General features: G+C 39.2%; 3 protein-coding genes across 3 annotated transcripts; 2 read left to right on the top strand and 1 right to left on the bottom strand.

Annotated features, from left to right (window-relative positions):
• Nucleotides 1–28: 28 nt before the first annotated feature.
• On the bottom strand, nucleotides 29–5,012 carry LOC141833151 (common plant regulatory factor 1-like). Its single transcript, XM_074720539.1, has 13 exons — nucleotides 4,786–5,012; nucleotides 3,773–3,843; nucleotides 3,426–3,470; nucleotides 3,237–3,326; nucleotides 2,600–2,677; nucleotides 2,415–2,453; nucleotides 2,148–2,290; nucleotides 2,011–2,068; nucleotides 1,849–1,897; nucleotides 1,492–1,730; nucleotides 929–1,006; nucleotides 710–835; nucleotides 29–495 (listed from the first exon to the last, which is right to left on the bottom strand). The coding sequence occupies exons 2-13, from the start codon at nucleotides 3,830–3,832 to the stop codon at nucleotides 295–297; spliced, it is 1,206 nt and encodes a 401-aa protein (XP_074576640.1). The 5' UTR covers nucleotides 3,833–3,843; nucleotides 4,786–5,012; the 3' UTR covers nucleotides 29–294.
• A 1,671-nt stretch (nucleotides 5,013–6,683) lies between these two features.
• LOC141812886 (protein trichome birefringence-like 26) lies at nucleotides 6,684–9,320 on the top strand. Its single transcript, XM_074700838.1, has 3 exons — nucleotides 6,684–6,910; nucleotides 7,719–7,990; nucleotides 8,355–9,320. Exons 1-3 carry the CDS (start codon nucleotides 6,775–6,777, stop codon nucleotides 9,111–9,113), a joined length of 1,167 nt encoding a protein of 388 aa, XP_074556939.1. The 5' UTR covers nucleotides 6,684–6,774; the 3' UTR covers nucleotides 9,114–9,320.
• Nucleotides 9,321–10,379: 1,059 nt separating this feature from the next.
• Nucleotides 10,380–15,747, top strand: LOC141838880 (uncharacterized protein At1g03900). The gene is made up of 8 exons (XM_074726489.1): nucleotides 10,380–10,579; nucleotides 10,682–10,713; nucleotides 11,850–11,950; nucleotides 12,040–12,112; nucleotides 12,298–12,329; nucleotides 12,936–13,026; nucleotides 13,152–13,263; nucleotides 15,291–15,747. The coding sequence occupies exons 1-8, from the start codon at nucleotides 10,469–10,471 to the stop codon at nucleotides 15,585–15,587; spliced, it is 849 nt and encodes a 282-aa protein (XP_074582590.1). The 5' UTR covers nucleotides 10,380–10,468; the 3' UTR covers nucleotides 15,588–15,747.
• The last annotated feature ends 45 nt before the right edge of the window (nucleotides 15,748–15,792 follow it).

The raw sequence follows: 15,792 nt of genomic DNA, 5'->3' as shown, positions 1-15,792 counted from the left end.
CGACTAAGAACACAAAGAAGGGGGCAAAATGAGCTTATAATTGAAGTGACAACTCTGATAAAATTTACAGCAGTTCTTGTCATTCATTAGAGGTTGGGATTTCTAAAAGGTTCCGACAACTGGATTTGTACTTGTCTTCCATTAGCAGTTGGTGTTTCTAAAAGCTTCCAACATCTTAGTTACAAGGATTGGCCTTGGCACAAGTCAATAGAAAGACAAAATCATTATAATACCGTATCCTGTACAGTTACAGGAACCATGCCCAACACAGTTTCCACTGCATCTGTTCTTGGACTAGTGTCGAGATACTGCTGAAGCTTTCTGCAGAAGCTTGCTCCTGCTCTCATCTTCTAACTTTTCAATTCGGTTAATTGGGCTTGGATTATCGATCATTGACAAGAAATTCGCAGCAACAATTGATGGTGCACTTCCGGTCTCCTCTTCTGGAAGAGATGATTCTTCTGTTTGGATCGATTGAGAGCTTTTTAGTTTATCCTGTACATGAAACAAAACAATTGTTAGACTCACATTGTATGCCCCTTCAAATTTATTTTTGTGTGTTCACCCAAACTAGTTATTGAATAAGAAAGATTTGTTGTATTAAAAAAGCATGCTTCGACTGATGCTGGATCAAATCATATATTTTTGTCCTGGCCAAAGTAAATGAATGTGGGCAATAAGCAAAGCTAATAGCAGAAAATAAGCATACCAACAAAGCTGAGTTCTCTGTTCTCAATGCATTGGAGTTTGTGGTTAGTCGACTTATTTCAGATCTGAGGTTAGTGTTTTCAGCAAACAAGGTATCAACTTTCTTAGCAAGTTCCTCATTTTCAGTCTGAAATACAAACAATTAGAACTTCAGCAACATGATGAGACAGATGACAGCCTGAAATGCAAACAATTGGTCAATATTTGAACTTAAATGTACCTGTTTTCTCAACCTTGATCTTCTAGCAGACTCTCTGTTAGACTGTTTCCTTTTCTCTCGTTTCACTGCCCGCTCATCCTGAACAAATAAGAACTCCCAGAGTCAGCCAAGAGACAAGCTATGTCAGGGAAAGATCCCAGATGACAACGTAACACATGGAAGTGCTTTAGACTAGAGTCTAGAGCAACACAACTAGCTTAGGTATGGGTCCGGAAACGTAACACATGGAAGTGCTTTAGAGGGAACACAATAGCTTAGGTATGCCAGATAAGGGAACCAATGGCAGCTGCATTTTATACCTTAAAGGGATGTTCGTTTCTATGAGAACCTACATGAAAATTGTTATTGAGCACAACCGGATGTCAATCAAATACTACCACTGAACAGAATAAACCAGATGTTAAGCATTGTATTGAGAAAGATGTTCAATACCAATAGTGGGGAAGATTTGTTTTACATCAGTTACTGTATTACTGAATACTTTTCTTTTATAAGGTTTAGTAGCAATTTTAAAACAAAAGCAAAGACAAGAAATGAATATCAGGAGTGGAGATTCCACGCACCTGCATCCATGGTTCAGAAGGTACACCATTACAACCAGGCATCATAGGAATGGTTGTTTGGTGAACGGGTGTCCCATTTTTTTTCACTGGAAATGCTTGCCCTAGACTAGGTGAAGTTTTATTCCTCATTTGATATCCTGTAGTATCCATAGGTGTCCCGGAAACTCCTGAAGAAACTTTCAAGGATGAACTTTCCCCACCATTGACAGGATTAATATCAGAGTCAATTTTTCTATCATCTGCAGTTAAAAAACATATTTAATGACTTGAAAATGAGCTATTGTTTCCTTGACTTCAGGCAAACTGGAAGAACGCAGTTTAAGAAATTAGAGTACGAGATAGCATGGATTGTGATACCTGATGATGATCTATCTTTAGAACCAACCTTGCTTTGGTTGCTAGATCCCTGTTACAAGAGAGGATATTCTGAGTAAAAGTAGTACTCGTGCAGTTTCATGAAAGTACTGAAGACATCATTTAAAGCAACAAAGGAAATGAAAAAGGTTAAAAGGACATTACTCCTGCTGAATTACTCCCATCACTTCCATCGCCAGACCCATCTGCACTATTATATCCACTGTACATGTGCAATAAAGAAATACTTAGAAACCCATAGTAGTGCTAATCTCTATCTGCAAATATAAACTAGAATAAACCTTTGTGACGGCTCATGTTGACGAGAACTTGCTGCATTATTCGAACTTATATTACCCACAGCTGCATTAAGCTTAGTTGTTATCTCTTTGTCCTTGCTCCCTAATGATGTATCAGCAGCTCCTATATTCAAAGGAGTTGCCATCTGTAAAAGAAGGTCATATGCGAAAAAAGTTGATCTCCAGGGAAGAATTTAAACTTCGAATGAAACACTATATAACAAAAATTTTAAAACTGAATAAATAAATTGCAAGTAAATATTTCCTCACCACTAGTGCTTCAGTTGCTGCAAGGAGTTGATGAGAACCCTGCAAATAGAAACATGTTGCCCAATGAAACAATTCTAATAAATTATTGGGCATATAACATCCATGCATAAACTAGTTGTCATATATCCTAAACACCAAGCAAAGTTCAATGCAGAAAAGATGGTATGTCAGAAAGAACGACTTACAGGAGGCATCGATGGGTGATGATAACCTCTATTTGGATAAATTGCCGCATATGGTGACCCAAAAGGAGGGATAAGGGGCTGAGTCCATGAAAAAAATAACGAGACTGATGAAAGTTAGTTAATAGTCATCTTATGCAACGAAAAAATTAATGTATGGTGTGCCCAATAACATGCTTTTGCAATTCTATTCTCAGTTCATTGGCCAACAGTACACACTTCCAGACCTTTAGCAATTCTATTCTTGCATCAAGATTGACGAAAGTTATGTTAAGAGAGGATGCTTTATATTACTTTTCTGCCACCACATTCCTCCCTTTACCAGCAAGACTTGTATAACCCCATTCAATAAAGCAATCAGCCACTCTCAAGTCCAAACCCCAAGAATAGAGTAACAACAGAGAAATACTTCTAGATGTCACGCGCATGTAAGAATAAAAAAACCACTTCCCCAAATTCAAGCGAATGGATGAAACACAAATATGTTTATTAATTATACATAAAAGTCTGAAGGTAAGAACAATGCCAGATACATAAACTAAGGCATGGTTCACTTTTTATTAATAATAGATCTCCTTTTAGATAAAGTTGTAATTAAAAAGAAGAATGCAGTTAGAACATGATCAAATAATTTAAATACCCTTGGAGGCCACATGTATGGATGAGGTGCATAACCAGGCACAATTGAAGTGCTGAAATAAGGAGGCATCACTCCAGGACCATAATATGCCTGAAAAAGAAAAAGAAGAAGAAAAGCAGCCTCTTCTTCTTTAGTAATGTTCTTAGTTTCTATTCAGAATGATACAAATAAAATTAAGTAATAGCTAACCTGCATAGTTGCCCAGTCAGGATATGGATGAAATGCAGGTTGATCCTGAAAATGGTGAAAATGATACTGAATTAAGTCATAATCGGATACTAGTATTTCTCACTACTTGCAACAAGAAAAAAAAACACTTTATCAAGGATTTAGGTAGGATAAGGACAGCAAGTAAACAAACTGTGACATATTGAAAGCACAAAAGCCAATTATTCTTTAAGCTCCCCACTAGTGGGTTACCTACAATTAGTAAAGGGTGCATCAGTGTGTGGCACAAGCAACTAGATATAACAAAATCAATTGTTTAGTAAAGAGAAAATGCACATGTAAAATCATCATATAAAATGTACACCCACCTGTACATGTGAAGGCAATTTCTCAGTTTTTGAAGGCGTCATTGCTTCATTATTTCCCATTAAGTTGCTATCTGCATGTATATAATTGCTTAAAATCACAAAATGAAGAACCTTTGGGAACATAATCAACAAGACATTTCTTTCCAGGAAAATTCTGGAGTATTGACAAATTACCGGTTGATCAATTATTTTGGATTTATTGACTGACCATCTTGCAAAAAAATCATTATAGTATCTGACAACTAACAAGGTTGTCATGCTCGGCAGTATGGTTAGCAAACCAACACATACTGAACTGAAGGTCCAACATAAGCTCGAGACAGGATGCAGAAGGCATTTTAAAAAGGTAAAGTTAACAAACGGACCTACTGATTACCACCCAAATTTTGAAACCCCCCAAAAATGGTAAATAATGCTTTAGGACAAAAACAAAATCTGTTCAGGACAACAAAATGTGACACAGATCCATATGTGACTGGACCATATTGCAGGTTCCAAGGTGAACTACGAACAAAAAGGTAACTAGTGTAAAAATCTGAAGGTTTTGATTATTTGCCACAGAGAAAAGATAGCATAACGAGAAGACAGTTCCGTATCTGACTTAGAAAAAAAGTTTCTTATCATCGGCTAATCAGAGACGAGCTTTTGTAGCAGGAGAAACAATAATTTTCTCAAAGTATGACACTATCCGCTGCATATCAACTTATCTTCATCATCTGTCTAAATTTTTTTTCCTTCTCCTATCCATCGAATCTTTTCAGTATATGATCCATAATCTAGTCCCAATTATCCTGATGCATCGTACACACCTCTAATCTTCCTAACAGAAACACAAATACAAGAAATCATATTTACGACGAAATTCGTAAACATCCGTCCGTGTTAATTCTGACCAACACAATTCGTAGACAGCAAACCGTCGACTACTGCTAACCTATATCGGGGGCGAACAGACAATAAAAACAACACAATGCAGAGACGGTGCACAGAATCAGCCCGACAATGTCACTGACCTGAAGCATCCAGCAAGGATTCCTTCTCCGATTATCTAGCGTGCCAATTCAAGACAACTACGCCTCCAAAAAGCAGAAACCGCTGGAGAAAGGGGATCAAGTCCCTCAAGGAGACTCCGAGCTCGAACGTTTTCAAAAGGAGGATCGAACGGCCAGAGAAGAAGCCAAAAGAAATCCAAACTCCAACGCTACTCTCTTCTTCTCTCCAGGAATCCCTCAGAGACGGCGCAGCGGTGGGGAGGTGAGACGGCCTCGTCCCAACTCGAGCGAAGTGTAGAGAGGAGAGAAGAGGGAGCCACGTCACCGTACACGTGTCCGTATCAAGCATGGAGAAACGATGTATACTGCGAACTTAAACTTACGCAAATCCGCAACCCGGATAATAAACCGGAGAGACGATTGGAGAGCACTCACATGAAGGGGTCGAGGCAACGCCGTGGGTAAATGCAGCGGGTCGCCGTGGCCAATCGTGTTGTCGTGCGCCACTAGTTCGTTCAGAACAGGGTCCGCACACGTGTCGTCGAAATGCAGTAGCGGTCAATCACGTGGCCGGTGATGTAAGAGTTGGCAGGCGTGGACCCACCTGCCACTACTTTAGTAGAATTGGGTTCTTGCTTCCACGCGTTTCGTATTCACCCGGATGATTTCCCTTTCGTTGATTCGTTGGATGAGTGCACCTGACGTTTGTGATCAGATCACAGGAAAGGTAGCATGTTCGTGCCTGTTAATAATGGTTTATTTACCGATAAAACAAAAGGGACGCAGCTCAGCATGGCCTTGAAGTTGGATAATGGAATAACGTGGCCACGTGGGGGTGGCGTGGACGGATAATATGGTATTGCTCGAGTCAAGTCAATGTTTAAAGTATGAATTATTGAGGTCACTTATTCAGACCTCATAAATGGTTTGAATCAAATTAACTAACAAAACATTTTATTATTTTAATTCTTCGTGAGTTGATGATTTCTGTATTTTTTTTTTTTCAAACATCGTTTTTTGATTTTTTTTTTAAATTTTATTTTAAAGCCCATTGGCAAAAAATCCTGAACAAACATCCTCGATCCCGAAGCCCATTTTTTAGCCCGTTTAAGAAAGCAAATCTATTCGGAAGAATATAAAAACGGTTATTCAGTTAGTTAGATTGAGAAGGTGCAATGGAATGCTATGCTATTTCTTGATGTTTAAATTCATTTTTGTTCAATATTTGGATGAAAATTGTTTTTAGGATTTTGATTATTCTTATCTTTCAATTTTGTCCTCGGAAGATTTTTTTTTAAAAATGAATTTTTTTTAGATAATTTCTCATCAGCGATGGAGCAATTCCGGCAGATAGGCGAGGTCCTCGATCGGCAGCCTCCGTTCGCTGATGGTCCTGCGTGACGCCATCGACGTCAACCCCCATCAATGCTGCCTGCTCGTCGACGCCTTGGACTTCGCCGTCGGCGACACCCTCCGCACCCACTTGACCTTCGACCCTAAGCACGCACTCCCCTGGCGGCCACTCGATCGAGCATCCGCTCTCCGGGTTCCACCTCGTCTACCTCGAGGACGAGCGGTACGTGTGCGGTGCCTGGAGCCCAAGCCAAACCAAATTGGTGGGGCAAAGCCCTCGCCCTCCACAACCTGCTCTGGTGTGTTCCCGTCGTGCTCCAGGCTGTCGCCGCCTTCGACGACGAGGTGACCCACAAAAAAGGGTTTGAGATTGCTCTGTGAGCTCCTCATGAGCCCACATCCCAACTTTGGGGGCAATTGTAAAAAAAATACAATAAAAAAACTAATTTAGCTTGAGATGCTCCAACACTCTGCATATCAGGGGGTGGCAATTGTAAATTTGAAAAATAAATTGTAAATTTGAAAACGTAGGACGAGCTAAACGCCAAGAGCCAGCTTCTTTAGGTTCCTTCCTCTTGTCATATCACTGCTCCAGTCCAACCGGTCAGCTGTCGCCGTGCTTCTGCGCCTCCCTCCTCCCCTGTGAAACAGAGCGCCATGGCGGAAGGCAGGCAATGGATGCCCCGCAAGAGCTTCTGCGATTTCGTCCTCATGCTCTTGGGTTCTGCTTTCCTCGTGGTTCTCGCCTTTCAGCTCCTCTTCCCTCGGGACGCCAGTTCCGCTCCTATGAAAGGTGAGATTTTGATAGTTGAAGTTACTGGGGGCGAAATATTAGGGTGATCTTCCATGGATTTTCATTGTCGGCAAGGAAGTGGGTTTGGTGATAGATCTTTTGTATGGTATGGCGTTGGTAGGGGCGGGTTAGGGTTCTTATTAATGACAAAAAATGGAAATTAACTTCGCAAGTATCGATTGCTCTCTCTTTTCGTTGCTCCTTGAGAGTAATTCGAGAATCCCGTGGTTGTTCGCGTTGCTGAGAATGGTGAGATTTTTTACGATGAAATTTGCAAACTTGCACCGACCTACAACTACAGCGGGGATCATGCTTGCTTACGAATCTCATTGTACAGAGGAATCATTTTTAGTTTAATATCATTCACTTTCTTAATAATTTATTTACGACAGGACGTGAGTACTAGTATTGTCGCATAGGGTTAAGGTTCAAAAACTTTGCATCTTGCTTGTCTGAGTAGACATGAGCATCTTTCTTAGACATTAAAAAGCAAGTTTCTAATAGTTTAATTAATCATTCTCGAAAAAAGTCCCCACAATGTTTTTTTTTATGATCATTTTTGAAGCTATGATACTGAATATTTCATTGTTGGGTACTCTCTCAGTATTTTTCTATGATTAATTAAAAGCTATTGCTTATATAAAAAGTCCTAAAAGGGATCCATAGGTGAATGCAAACCAGCAGCTCACAGATTCAGGCAGTGCTTTATTGATTAACTTTTCCTGTTAGTTTATCTGCATCCTTTTTTTATGAATAGAATCCTGAGCCCTAAAATATAATACAATCTCAAATATTGGTGTTGCAAAAGGATGTGATATTCTCTCTGGGGAGTGGAAAAATGATTCTGCTCCAGCTTACAGAAATTCAAGTTGCAAGTTCATATCTTCTCCTCAAAATTGTTTGACAAATGGTCGACTGGATACTGGCTACCTTTACTGGAGATGGAAACCATACAGTTGTGAACTTCCTCCAATAGACACAAAGAAGTTCTTAAGTAGTATGAGGGGCAGATCAATAGCTTTTGTTGGCGATTCTATTCTCCGCAACCAGATGGAGTCATTGCTATGTATTCTCTCAAAGGTGCTTTCTGAACGTGCTTGAAACTGTTACTAGTTTCATTTTCACTTCTATTTCTATTTCGTGAAAAAATTGGTGGCAGATTTCCTTCTTGTATGATCTTTAGCATCACCCCACATCACCATTATACATTTTAATTAAGCAAGTTTCATTATGAAGCAGACTTTCAATGCCAAATTTGAGTTGCCAATGGAAATGGCATCTGGGAAGAATTTACCTTGGATTCGAACTCTGTTGATACTGTAGTTTACTTATGATTTGAAGTCGATTACCCAATATCAATAGTCTAGGTTTTTCTCTTTACTTTACAATTGGAACTTACCTTCTGACCATGATTTGTCTCCTTGAATGTTTGTCTTATCGTCAGGTTGAAGAAGCAGTTCTAGTTTATCACGATGAAGCATTTCAATCCAAGACATGGCACTTACCCTCTCACAACATCACATTAGGACTCATTTGGGCTCCTTTTCTGGTGAACTCTACTGAAACAAAGTCCAAGAAAGACCTACAGATTTATCTTGATGTCCTCGATACCACATGGACTAGTCAATCCCAAAACTACGAGTACATAATGTTGTCTGGTGGACAGTGGTTTCTCAAAGAAACCACATTCTGGGAGAACAACACCATCGTCGGTTGCCACTACTGCCCAGACAAATCGTTAAAAGAACTAGGCATGGACTACTCCTACCGCAGCGCCCTCCGATTGGCTTTTCGCTTTTTAAGCGCCGCCGACCACAAACCTCTTGTGGTTCTGAGGACTTGGACTCCGAGCCACTTCGAGTATGGAAAATGGTACAATGGGGGGATCTGCAACAGAACAATGCCGTTCAAAGAAGGTGAGTACAATGCTGATCCTGAGGATGCAGTAATGAGAGGTGTGGAATTGGAGGAGTTTCAGGAAGGATTGTCAAATGGTTTGAATCTGAAACTTCTTGATACTTACCATCTTTCACTGATGAGGCCCGACGGGCATCCAGGGCCCTACAGAATATACCACCCTGATCTAACTAAGAAACCCCAGCAGGATTGTCTGCATTGGTGCTTGCCTGGGCCAATTGATACCTGGAATGAGTTGTTGATAGCAATTCTTATGGGAGAGGAAGGATTGAGGTCTTCTTTCTAAATCAACTATTGTGTTCATTCCTTCAGCACAAGGCGTTCATATATATATAATAGTCTGTTTGTTGGATTACGGGAGATCCTATGGTCTTATTAATGCTTAAACTGGAATAAATACGATCTGAGATCGGTTGTATTTCTTTGTCCTTACACATTGATGGTTGTTTTTTCAACATAATGTCAGATGTGGATGTTACGCACGTTATTATTATTACATAGTAAAAGAAAACAGATATATCTCTATTAATACTGCAGATTTTTGTTAGAACGAAAGGTGCTGCTTACCACATGAAGAAGTAAGTGGCATCAAGGTAACCGGAGACAGGACAGTAGAACTGCCGATTAAGCCGTCATCATCAGCGGAGAGCAAGGAAACGATCTCCGGCGGCATTTCTTCCCGTGCAGCCATTGACGGTCAAGCTTGCTCTTGAGTTTCCTAGAGTCGAAGACTTCAGCTTTGACTTTCTTGTGTTCGTGCTTGTGCTGTTGCTCTTCAGATGCTGATGCTGAAACTTTGTGTGGTCTTTGCAGGCATGTGTGAATTCCCCTGTAGGTGATGCTAAACAGCAAGGGATCCTCATCCGACCGCTGCACTCGCTTCGGCGCAGGACAATTCTCTGTGTTTAGATTGTAATAGGCTGCTGTTTGATGACCTTGGGTGTTTGGCTCCGAGGATATCTTTCTGCCCGTACTTCCGCCAGCTGTGGCCGTCGTCGGGGAATTCGCCTCCACCGGCGCCGCCGGGAACGAGCCTCACTTGTGTTGTCTGCTCGTGCAGCATCTTCCTGCAAAGATCGAGGCCGAAGATCACGTGAAGGTACACCCCAAAATCTCAGGTGGCTCAATTTTGTTGGGTTTAGGACCAAAGCTCCCGCCTTTTCTTCTTCATCTCCAAGCTGCTGTGTTCCGCGAACGTCTGACTAGAGTTCTCGCTGCGGGGGCTGTCGCCGGCGGTCGACGCCGGGGCTCCGTCGCCGCCAGGCTGAACCATCAGAATCGACTTCTGGATGGGAGAGAGGATCTCGAGGGCTCAAGTTATGACTCAAAAATCAGATTTACAGACATCTTTGTTGATTTTTATCCTAATAAATAATATTATTATTTTAGTTTTTTTTATTATTTTACATTTATTGATTAGTTAATAAATAATTATGTAGTTTTATACATTGCGCTCTAAATCCCAAATTTTATCCGAATTTTTATTTCGCTAAAATTTAGAAAACTCACACTGTAAAAGTCTCTAGCGGCAAGGCCGGTCGATCACGAGTTAAGTCACGACTGTAGTCGCGATGGTGTGGAATCGATGCATAAGTTCATCGCGAACTCGATTCCCCACGACAAGCGACGCGAGCACTCGCCATGGGCGACCCGACCAAGACCGATCCCGCTGGAGCCGAGAAAGAGGCAGGAGAGACGGAAGAAGCTCTGGAACTCGTTCTCTTCCACGCCGTCGAGTGCTACGTCTACTTGGTAATCCCGCCGACTGCGAATTATTTCTTTCTGTTGCATCGTCTTTCCGATCTAGTTATTGACCCACACCCTTCCTTGCCCCCCTTGGGGTTTTGCTGACAGATCCCGCCCAGGAAGACTGCAGCTTCTTACAGGTGTTTTGATCCCCAATTCCACTCTTCGGTTCTTACGTAGATTGCAAAAAACCATTTCTCCCATTTTACTTACTGGTGGATGCAGAATTGTGGTAAAAAAATTGTTCCTCTTTATTGCCTAGTATGACTGGTAGGTTTATATCTCGTACAAACAAGCGTCGAGGGTCGTAATAACTTGGAATCGTGATCGCTGAGGGTTGTAATAAGCGTCAGGAATGGAGATAATTGAGGAGTGGGTCACTTCTAGATTGGATATCCTTTATGGTTTGCTATTATATCTTCATGCATAACCTTATCTGATTCTAGATTTGCTTGGGCTTCATTTGTGTTTTGTTCTGGCGCCCTAATGTGTAAGCTTGATGTATAAATGTTTCATTAGCGGTGGACCAAGAATGATAAATTAGACTTCCAAGGTTACTTATTTTTTGTTTGATTAAGGTAAGGAGAAGCGCTAAAAAAGACAAACACTTCTTAAAAAGATATTGTTTAAGTTTGACTCAACTTTCTAGCAAGCTTGAAGCTAAGAATGATACATGACTCCTTATAGTTCAGTCTTTTAGAATTACTCTGATACGGTGATTTAAGAATTACAAAGTCTAGTTAGATCCATTATTGACTAAATTCCAATTTGAATTGATTTTAACTTAGATGAGCTTCTTGTTTCAAGCTTGTGCTTCAATGAAATTTTAACTTTAATGGATTTCAAGCTCAGTTGTGGTTGTTAACTGGAACTTGTTTAACAATTAGCTGAGCTTATTTAGCTACATAAATGAGCTGAGCTTGGGATCAATGTACTAGAATAGTTAGGAGGAGCAATTAAACAAATTGCTGGAATTTAACTACATTATTTTAATATTGCTATACCAAGGGGGGGAGAGACTTCCTATCGCATATTTATATGGGGCACTATGTGGTTGATTTCCTTAAATTCACTTTCTCCTTCCTAATGCTTGAGTCTTTGTTTGTTAATTTTTTCAACACTTTTTAACTTTCCTTTCAGGTTTTCCTGTATTTCCTTTTGTAATTTGACCTTTTTCCCAATAACTTTGCATGCAAATATTTATTTCACAGCGTTACCTAAGTTCGGGGTTCACATACTATAGCTTATTGTATAGAATAACTTTGCTGATTTTCAGGGCTGATGAGTGGAACGTGAACAAATGGGTGTGGGAGGGAGCATTGAAGGTTGTTAGCAAAGGGGAAGAGTGCATTATCAGATTGGAAGATAATAAATCAGGTTTACTCAACTTTCAAATCAAAATAAAACAGAAAGCAGTAACATTATATGATTTTGAGCTTTCTTTATCATGAGAAACACTTTTTTAGGAGAATTATATGCTAGAGCATTCTTGAGAGAGGGAGAACCACATCCAGTAGAACCTGTTATTGACAGTAGCAGGTTTGCTATCTTTCTGTTATTTTCTTGCAACAAATTTTGTAACATTTTGAAATGCATCAAGTCCAGATATTGTATATTTATCAACTAGATGGATTATCTATACCCAGTAGATTCCTAATAGCACAACTTGGTTATGCACCAATCATGATTTTCATTCACTTGATCACCATTTATCTTTTCTCCAGATACTTTGTGCTTCGCATTGAGGAAAACATCGGTAAGTTCCTTAAACTTTGTTACTGTGCTTTCAAAACCTGACATATTTAATTAATATTCCAAATGAAATTCAAAGACAATGCCTTTTTGTCCACATAAGATTGTGTTTCGTTTATCCAATTGAGAAATCAAGTTTGCTGTTATTAGTTTTATCATCCATCCTTAGGGAGTATCATTCTATTGTATAAGTAGGAGATTTTTCTTTCTAGATTCACTTAATTTTACTAAGCAAGTAAAATCCAAGATTCAAAATAAGTTCTTATTTAAAAGATGTATTGTGAACAAGTCTAGCATCTGGTAGCAGAGGTGAATAATCTGTTTTCGAATGTCATTATGCTAAGTGATTGAACACTTAGTGACATTTTGTCAGATGGGACGTGGAGGCTTGAGTGAGATAGAGTGAGTTCCACTGTTTCAAATGCATATCTAGAAATGTTAGTTTTGGAATTTTGAAAACAAATTAGATAGGTCTTGTTAGTCAACTCAGAAGAGCATTACCGTGAGGGAAATTAAGGTGAAATATCATATTGCATTTCAATTCATAGGCATTCATTTCTTTGCTTTAAGGTTGAATGCAAGATCAGACAGTTAAGCATTTAAACTGCAGGTGGCCGAAAACGGCATGCTTTCATTGGCATAGGATTTAGGGAAAGACCAGAAGCTTATGATTTTCAAGCTGCTCTCCATGACCACATGAAGTATCCTCCTTTATGTTGACTAGTAACTTATATATGATGTCTGGTAGTACTTGCAAGTTGCAAGATGACATATGATATTGTTTCTACCAACTGTATAAAAAGTTTGCTCCTTTACAGTAATTGAGATATCTAAACAAAAAGAAAGTTGCTGAAGAGATGGAGCAACATTATCAGACAACATCAACAGTTGATTACAGTCTGAAGGAAGGGGAGACTTTGGTGCTTCAATTGAAAAATGTAAGTAGAAACATGGATAGAGGTGTATCTCTGTCAGTACTTTTCTTGAGCATGGTTCGGTGGTTTTAGTTTATTTCAGCTGGAAGCTCTATTATTTTGATGCTTTCTTGTAGACACATGTTGCCTCCGTGTATAAATGGAATAAGGTTCTATTGTAAGAGGATGAATAAGTACAAACTAAATAATCATACACCAAAATAGTTAGACTTGCATCAGTAGAACAAAGAGAGATTTCGAGGTTCATTATAATTTAAATGAAGAGTCCTTTTTTTTGCAAAGAAGTAGATCTATTCTTAGATACTGTGTTTACCTGGAAAGTAGGAAAGAAAAAGAAAGGGAATAAAATAAAATAAAATCATCAATTTCTCTCATTGAACGGAATTTGAGGGGAAAGAATTTAATTCTTACTAATTCCTCTATTTTGGACACAAATGAAGTTTAACCATCTAGCAATTATAATTGTTAGTGTGAATGGTAGATATAAATCAAAGACAATTATACGTCTGTATTTTATATAATTGAAACATTCCATAGGCATTTTTTTTACCAATGGCATGGCCTTGCACAATTTAATGGGAAAAAGATTCATGTAATTATGTAATTGATATCAAATAGTTGGGCCACTTTTTTTGTTTACTGTTATTATTATTGTCATGGAGTGTTAATCAGCTAATTGAAATCATAGTCCGTGATATTAGATCACAAAAATATGATCCAAATGATTCACGTGGTCTCTATATTCAATTTTACTTATAGATTCTGTCAAATAATTTCTGCCCAGTTGGCTTGTTGCATTCCCTTTGGATATATCTGGTTAAATTCCTGTAAAGTTGTAGGGAGAGGATCTTTTTGAGTCTTGTGTGATTAATTGATTGGGTGCTGGGCTTTGGGCTGTCGGCAGCAACATCGACAAAAAAAAAGTTTGATGTAGTAGAAATTAACAAAGCTAAGATGGATAAGAGTGTACTAGTGTGCAATACGAATTAGGGCATTAGGCGTAGCCACAAATATGATAAAATGAGAGAAAATAGTTTTAGATAGTCATATGATCATGGAGCTCAATGGACACAATAAGATCGATGTAACTGACCCCAAGTAGCTATGCTACTTAGTTTGGGCAGTAGTAGAAAATAATAAGATCATACTTAAGTTTTGCTACTGCATAATTTGACTATTTCAAACTTACTGTAAGCTTGCGAGAAACTGACTTGTGCAAACGCTTTAAACCTACGGCTACTGGTCTATGTTTTAGCATGGATAAGGATCACATTCTGACAGAACGTCTACCAGTTATTAAAATAAAGTTGATGAGACATCAAAAAGCAATGACAGACAAGACATTGAGGGAACAATTATACTATAATTAACTGCAGTTGAGCCTTTAGGTGTTTTTAATTTCTTCTCATCCTTCGTGTTCTAATGTAATTTGACAGGAATGCACTGCTTGTCTATTAGTAGATATGATCGAAATAAAGAAGTCTCATCTATTTCCGTCTATGTTTCTAGTTCCTTGTCCTTTTTAACCCTTCTGCAGACTGGAAGGTTAGGTTCTACAGTTCTCCGTTCGCTAGCATCCATGATCTTAACTTATATTTAGTTTAATGTAATTGCGGTGAGCTGCTTGCAAAATGCAATAATCTTCTGAAATATAGAACTGGAATGTTTTTCTTTGGTTATGTGTCCGAAGACCTCTATTGTTTATCATTACCACTTAAGCGCTACTTTAAGTTACTTCAATTTCCCATGGATCCATATTAGTTTTTTCATAATTAAATCTCCAACTGTTTCCATTGGCATGCTTTGTGCAATTTTCCGTAGTTGTTGACCCCTTTTAGTTTCCTATGAAGCAAAAACAACTTGTTCTGAGCACCAATTAAATTCATGGACTTTTCTCAATTCTCAAAGTCTTGCTTGGATTATGATGTGCTTATACGGGTCTTCATACGGTTGTGACTTTGTTGCATAGATTTGCTTTCTCGACACCCCAGTTTGGTAATGCTAATGGCAATTTGTACACTTGTTAACAGAAAGGACAAAAGGTGAAGTCCGCAAGCATGGAGCAGGGTCTGAACAATCTTTCCTTGGACGATAAGACGAAAGCCAGCGAAGGTTCAATTCTCCTTAAACCACCCCCACCGCCCCCTTCTCCGCTTTCTCCCATCAATCCTGTTCAAAAATCACCCTTTAGTTCGCAGCCATCCAACGCTGAAGACGTTAATTCGCAATCTGAAGCTGAACTTTCACCTGAAGAATCATCCACATTGAAAGATAGCACCCAAGACATTATAGATGATGATTTCGGAGACTTTCAAGCGGCTGGATGATTTCTGTAAACAGTTACGTTTATTTTTTTGCCGCTGCTTCTCATTGTGATTTGTTTATGTACTAAGACTGTGTTGTGTGTAACTATGATGTTCATCACTCGATATACAACATTTTATGTACTCATTCTCTTGGAGGCATTAGCCAGTGCTGTGCCCTAAAGATTTACGCATGATCTGCATGTGCAGCATGGTAATTCCCTTAGTC

Source organism: Curcuma longa, chromosome 1 (genome assembly GCF_044706935.1).
Source record: "Curcuma longa cultivar G26 ecotype Majalengka, Jawa Barat chromosome 1, ITB_CL_G26_1.1, whole genome shotgun sequence".
Lineage (NCBI taxonomy): Eukaryota > Viridiplantae > Streptophyta > Magnoliopsida > Zingiberales > Zingiberaceae > Curcuma > Curcuma longa.
Note: the sequence above shows the minus strand (reverse complement) of the source record. Positions and strands in the feature narration are given on the sequence as shown.